This window comes from Astatotilapia calliptera, chromosome 4 (assembly GCF_964374335.1).
Source record: "Astatotilapia calliptera chromosome 4, fAstCal68.1, whole genome shotgun sequence".
NCBI classification, from domain to species: Eukaryota; Metazoa; Chordata; class Actinopteri; order Cichliformes; family Cichlidae; genus Astatotilapia; species Astatotilapia calliptera.
In genome coordinates this window covers 23,721,888-23,728,780 of record NC_137425.1, presented here as the reverse complement: position 1 = coordinate 23,728,780, position 6,893 = coordinate 23,721,888, and the positions used below count along the sequence as shown (strand labels likewise).

At 43.2% G+C, this 6,893-nt stretch overlaps 1 protein-coding gene across 1 annotated transcript; it reads right to left on the bottom strand.

Moving 5' to 3' along the window:
* Window positions 1-954: 954 nt before the first annotated feature.
* On the bottom strand, window positions 955-6,336 carry LOC113021090 (carbohydrate sulfotransferase 12-like). The gene is made up of 5 exons (XM_026165532.2): window positions 6,198-6,336; window positions 3,052-3,573; window positions 2,283-2,435; window positions 1,950-2,129; window positions 955-1,582 (listed from the first exon to the last, which is right to left on the bottom strand). Exons 2-5 carry the CDS (start codon window positions 3,415-3,417, stop codon window positions 1,034-1,036), a joined length of 1,248 nt encoding a protein of 415 aa, XP_026021317.2. The 5' UTR covers window positions 3,418-3,573; window positions 6,198-6,336; the 3' UTR covers window positions 955-1,033.
* Window positions 6,337-6,893: the final 557 nt, after the last annotated feature.

Sequence of the window (6,893 nt, the reverse complement as noted above, 5' to 3'; positions counted from 1 at the left end):
ACAGAAAAATCCCTTTCATGCTTAACATAAACGTTGCACTTTTACAATGTGAAACAAATAAGCTGACCTACAATTAAAGGAACTACAATTAAAACTAAGCAAGCAGACTTTTTTTTTTTTTTTAAAGCAGGCCAAAATTTCCAAAACTGCTGCAGCCGTGCTAGCATCACAACGAGCATGGTTTCCGTGCCCCCGCAGAGGTGGGATCTTTCAAACGTCGCACTACAGAAGCCTCTCTGATCATCACAGTTAGTCACAACACAACTGTGGCCACAAATGGCAGGCATGAAGGGGACATCAAAGATGAGACTGCAGCACACGCAGCATGGAGTTTTGAATTAAAGGGGACATGATACTGCCACAACTACGCACGATTCAGAGTTTAAACAAAAAAAACAAACAAACTGGGCCTCGGTGAAGAACCTCAGCTCATCTGCTGTTCACCTCCTTTCACCTCCCTTTAAGCCAGCTTTCTTCTTCTGATTGGTTTTGCCCTTTGTAGACAGGAGGTTCGAGCAGCAGAGGGGTGGAGCAGCTGGCTATGAGACAACCAACATTAGGAATAGCTGCTCCCACTGATGTGATTCAGATTCAAGAGTAGGAAAAAGAGACAAAAAAACACAGTTTGAAATTAAACATTAGGGCTTGAAAAGGGTTTGAAACTTTGGCCACGTTTCGTATCAGCATCCACCACTGTAACAGCACATATATGAAAGAAAATAAGGAGAGAACACAATAGGTCCTCTTTAAGGACTACACTGAACACACTTTATCCGTTTGTTCATGTCTAACCTCTGTGCTTCTTGTTAGCTTTGTTGAGAAAAACCATAACTGATAATGGCTTTGACTCATTAGTGTGCTTCCTCAGAAGATTGAGTGTCTAGACGTTTAGTTTAGCATAAGCAACACTGGAGAAAACATCTGCACAACCCAGAAGAAGGAGGGATGTGTCACTGTGGTTGGGGTCAACATTTAATAAAAAAAACAAACACATCTTGTCTGCGTGGCTTCATCAGCTCAGTAGAATCACGAGTCACTCATTGAGGAGTGAGTCTGGTTTCTCGTATCCAAACAGCCTGAAGTCAGGTTCGTACAGCTTGTACAGTTCCCTGCGTGCCTCTACTGGAACTGTGCTAAACCAGTCCGACTCCCAGCTGCTGGCTGTAAGGTTCCTGCTGGAGGTGGGAAACTCCACCACGTTGTCTACCCGCAGCAGTCGCAGCAAGTGCTCAGCATCTTCCTCTGCCGTCTCTAAGTGTCCCACAAAGTCATACTGAATTTGACATGGGTGACAAAGCCGATACACTTGCCGCCAGTGCTCATTGAAGGGCATGTCCTTCTCTGTCTGAGGGTCCAGGAGATACTGGATGAAGTGGGAGAAAGAGGGATGGATACCCAAAGAAAAGGCTTCATCCACAGAAGCAGGAGGCGTCGGCTGGTTGCCGTAGCGGCGCAGCATGACCTGCGCAAAGCGTCGGTAGAAGTCCTCATTGGGTAGCTCAAACTTATTCCGGTAGGCAGAAATGAGACGGACAAAAGGGTCGCGCACAAAGAGGAACTTGGTGTACTTCTTCAGCTTCACCTGGGAAAAATAAATTACAGTTTTCTTAACATTCAATTATTGAATACACACATGTGCATTTCAAAACTGTAAAGGTGAGAAAAAAAAAAAAAAAAAAAAAGAACAGAGCAGAGAGCAGTATTCATCTTCCTGTGCTGCATCAATAATGTCTCTGTGAGAGATCAGTCATGCATCCCCATAACATTGAAGGGCCTTATATAAAACAGAATAAACATCTAACTGAGGTAGAAGGTTCAGAACACATTCCAGGTAGCTCGAAGCAAATTCATCAAAAGATAAAAAAATAAATCAACAGCATATTTACCAAGTTAAATTATATTTTTTTACTACCATACAGAGAACAAGAAGGTGGGAAATTTGGACAGACCTTCATGAGGTGCCTTGCAAACTTGCCATAACGTTTCCAGAACTTATTGAAGGTGAAGTGCATGCTGCTGTTGTGGACCAGGTCCCTGGGGATGGCCAGGGGGTCTCTCTGAGGAACGCCCTCCTGCAGCAGGCTTTCACTGAGAATTATCATGATGCGCTTCCAGTTACTGCACGCTACCTGAGAAGGGAAAGTTTATTGTCCACTCAGATGTCACAGTGAAACAGGCAGATACACACTGTCTATGAGCGTGTGACCACTGACAGGAGGGAACCATGTATGCCGTTGTTACATGTGCCTTATTAAGTTTTACAGGAGCATGTGTCTGCATACCTTGGGAACATAGCAGTAGATAATGCCATGCCTGTCATCCACGATTAGATGATCCAGCTCCTTGTTGGGAATGTCGTCAAATGAACGGTTTTTGCCATGAAATAAGATGCTGTCATTGGCGCACATCTCCTGAAGCAACCTCCGCCTCTGCTCCTATCGTTCCATTCGTGAAGCACAGGAAAATTAACAATTACCAACTGAGGTTATAAATACTTCATATTCAGACATTGCTCACTGACTGGGGAGCTTTTGCTCCTTCATTTACATATTTAGGGATATTAACCAAAATTATATCTACAGCAAGAAGTATCAACAGTATCAACCTCTGTGGATGCCTTTAAGGTTACTGCTGTCACACGTGATTATAGTTATAACAGGCTCTTTTTCTTTAATGCCAGTTTGAATTTCTTAAATCTGCGACTAGGTTAACACTGTCTCAATTAGAAGCTCTGCTCCTGTCAACTACTCACAGCCCAGAAATGTGAAGGTTCTGCTCATTAGTACAGATTTCCTCACTGGACTTTGTTACATGACAGACATTTGGATGTGCTGGAGCAGGGAGAAGGCACACAGGTGGAAATAAGAACAACTTAAGTGACTCTATTTAAGTCATCTCATTGAAGAAGCAAGAAACCGGCACGCAGAATGATTCATTTTTTGTGCAGCAACTGTGCTTTTCCTGCTAAGACATCTCAAAATGCCAGCAGTAAAACTTTTAATCAACTAGTAAACATTTACTACTACTAACAACAATAAAAACTGAGTTAACCTGTCTGTCACGGAGCTCTGGAGCCAGTGGGGTCAGGTGAATCTTCCACTCCCGCCGCGGTATATATCGTTCCTCTGCTTTCTCTGACTGGTTGCTTGTGTCAGCCGGGGCAGCGTCAGTGGGCTCACCAGTTCCCGGCTCTAAGAACTGGTTAACAAAGGCATCGATGTCCGACAGGAAGGACGGGGCTCGAGAGGTCTGTGGCCTCTTCTGGGGAACGGGGTGTGGGACTTTGGGGCCCGGGGAGACAGGAGTGTGCAAATAGAAATGGGAGGCACCGACATCGTCCCAGTAGATGATGATCAGAAGGATCATAAAGGCCGAGCCCAGGACTACAAAAATGCGGAACATCCTGGACGTTCCCATGGTGACTGTTGCTTGCTACAGGGTCACCATGGCAACAGAGTCAAGGTCCAGGAGCGCTCTCTCTCTCTCTCCCTCTCTGTCTCACCATGGCGATAGATGCACGGAGTCTGTGGTAGCATCAGACTTATTGTGGTGCTGGTGCATTGCAGGAGCGCGCTGCACAAGAGAAGAAGGGGTCAAACATCAATAAACTCACCTCTGTGTCATACCTACACACACACAAACACACAGAAAGCATAGTCGTGTCTTTAATGTCCAGCTGGAGTACAGGGTTCAACACCTGTTCTGACACTAACACAGAAACAATAATTTATTAAATTAATTATTTTGTTGCTTTGCAAATTCAAAAAAGAAGTCTGGTTAAAAAGCACAGAACTGCAGTCTGGATGACAGAAGCTTTCTAATGATTTTACTTTCATACAGTGAAAAGATTCAAAGTATCTGACAAAAAAAAAAAATCTGACAATTTTTTTTTTTTAAATGCAACAATAAATCTTTCATAGGATAATCCCCTTCCTTTCGTCTCTCTTTTCACTGTTTTTCCACTTTTCCCCACATTTAAGCGAACCTACTAAAGCATACACGTTGATGCTAAAGTAAAATGACAACCTACTAAGGTATTCTGGTTCTCCTATTAGTAAGAACTTGAAATCTAAAGCAAACTCAAGCGAGCATGACAGTTTATTGAGTTTGCTTTTTTGACGAGGCGCGCACTCAATCTCTCTGTCAGTGCTCGGAGCTGACCTCACTCCCACTCCCTGCAGTAAAATCACGAGTGGTTGTCAAATATTTCCATTTTAGGAGGCTCTGCACGCCATAAAAGTTTTGCACTGCACAAGTATCCAGCTGTATCCATAGCAGCTTTCCAGCTGATTAGGGCACAGCACGTTAATAGTGAGTAATGAAGTAAAAGCCCACAGTGAAAAAGGTCAACACCAAATATTTTACATACCCGACCACGATGTAGTCTGCATGTACAAAACACACTGAAGCCCTATGTCTTCAAGTGATGCACAAAATGGGTTTGTTTCTATAGCTACAGGAAAAAAAACAGCCTGGAAGTGATGGAATACATAAAGGATCTGTCCTCCCCGTGACTTAATTCAGCCGCAATTCATGTGTTTTAATCCACCGCCAGTCTATCTGCTCCTTCATGTTCAGTTTAAAAGTCGCAGGGCGTTACTTTCCATTCCTACGCACGTCTAAAATTGGAGCTCTCTGCAACAGTCCTCATATTATTTCCTCTTTCCTGAAGCTAAGAGGGGTCCATTGACATGGAAAGTCATCATCAGCCTACTCGGCGGCCTGCAGATGGCACTTCTCTGTGCACAAACAAATTAACTGCTGTTCTATAATATACATCATAAGCCCAAATGCATTAAGTTCATCAGTCACTAAATGAGCGTACATTAATTCCGCTAAATAAGTACAGTTCTGACATACTTCTTCTTTTTCCCCAATCAGTATTTCTGTCTCATAGCACTTTACTTCTGCTGCACCACATATCAGAGGCACACTTTCTGAAACCACAGCTACAGTACTTCTAGGTCTAGATCTGACACACAGAAATATATAAAGGTCTATCAAATAATTTAAAAAAAACTCACAACTGATCGAGCACATTAGAAACAACCGTGCTGCCACAAAAAAGCACATAAATTAATAAGCCACACCGGGTTATCATCATTACTAAATAATAATAGAAGAAATAGCACTTAACTTTCTTTGTTTGATAATTTGTTAATTTTATATGTATTGTTATGTTTTCATATTCCTAGCTTGCCTACTTTCTAGTCATGTTACTCATATGCGTTGTTTTTGCTGTGAATTTTGTAAATGTTGTGATTTATTATTATTACTATTATTATTATTAGTTGAATAATTAATCCGCTGGATTTTCTTCATCTTCTTGCGCTGTATGTTTGTGTGGAATTTTTTTGGTGCATTTCAAACAGCACAACAAGAAATTCACATTCAAATTCACATTCATACGAGTACATTTACCAAATCTTTTCGATTGGATACTGAATGTCAAGGAGGCCACGATTTCCACATAAGAACTCACATATGAAGCTTATGCTATTTAAACTACCCAAATCTGTTCATTAATATTATATTTCCTTCATTTTTATGCCTAAACAAGTTGGTTAAGTCTAAGAAAACTTGTGAAAAATATGTGTGGTTATTTCTTTCATTCAAGTCAGCACTGTTATCCGTGGACAGGAGGCTGAAGCTTTGGATTTTAGACGGACTTATTGGAAACATTTCCTCTGAGCGATTTAAACAGTCGCTTCAAAACTCTTTCGCGTTTGTTTTATTTCTCGGCACGTCCCCGCCGGTGTAACCCCGCCGGTGTAAACCAAAGACAAAGCCGTGTGCCGGTAGACCGAGCGGCAGATAAATCACTCCGTCCTGTCCGCAGCCGCCTCCAGCGGATGCCAGACCGGACACAATGTAGCCTTTGACGCGAAAGCAGCTCCGCGGGAACGGGTTGTTCCTCGCGCCGGAAAGCTCTCCGCGAGGGGGTTTCGGTTAATTAAAGCGTCGCGTGCAGCTGTTTGTCCTTTATCGGGTTTTTTTCGTGGGAAATAATGAAGAGAAGCCAAAGGCGGGCTGATAGTGTGCCTAGCGGTGTGTCTTGGTGTTAAAGTAGTCCTCGGCGTTGGAGAAAAGGTCAGCGCAAAACTGTTTAGCTGCTTAATAAGAGCCGACACGTTGCGTTACTTTAAAGATTTCTATGTAACGACAGGAACGACGTGGGAAAAACACACATTTCTCACCTCGCTCTGTGTCCACTAGCTCCCAGCGCCTCGTCAGCTGAACCTGTCTGTGCTGCCAGCCGCTTTTTCTTGTTTTGTCCTCTTGGAGGAGCGCGAGCACCCAAAGCACCGCGAGAGTTCACAAGCTGAGCTTTCTGCAGATTGAGCGCACGAAGGGAAAAATTCACTTTTCTGGGTCAGCTCCAGCATACCGTGTCTCTGCTCGGGGATGATTTATGGAGACAGCCTCTCCACCCTCCCTCCCAACCTCCCACAGGAGCAGAGTACTGAAAATAACATATTGTACCTGCAATCCTAAATGTCACCCTCCTCTCAAACACACGAAATAAGACCCTAAGAATGATCCTAAGTAAATGTGTTCGTGGGTACGTGTGATTATTTCCGTTGCCTCGGGCTGATGCGGTTAAAATCCAGTTATTTGTGAACTCTTTTCATCCTGTGACTTCCAACGTAGCAAGGAGCCCCCACAGAGCAGCTGATTTACTTTGCATCCCCCTCACACACACACAAAATCATCTGTTTTCAATCAGCATCACATATTTCACCCCGCTCCTAGGCCCCTGTGTTCTCATAAATGTACTATAACCTTGTACTCTGTACTCTGGCAGTATTTATACGTTGGACACACGCACACACACAACTAAGATTATATATAACATCACTCCTAAGAACAGATAGATGCGGATTATAAGAAAA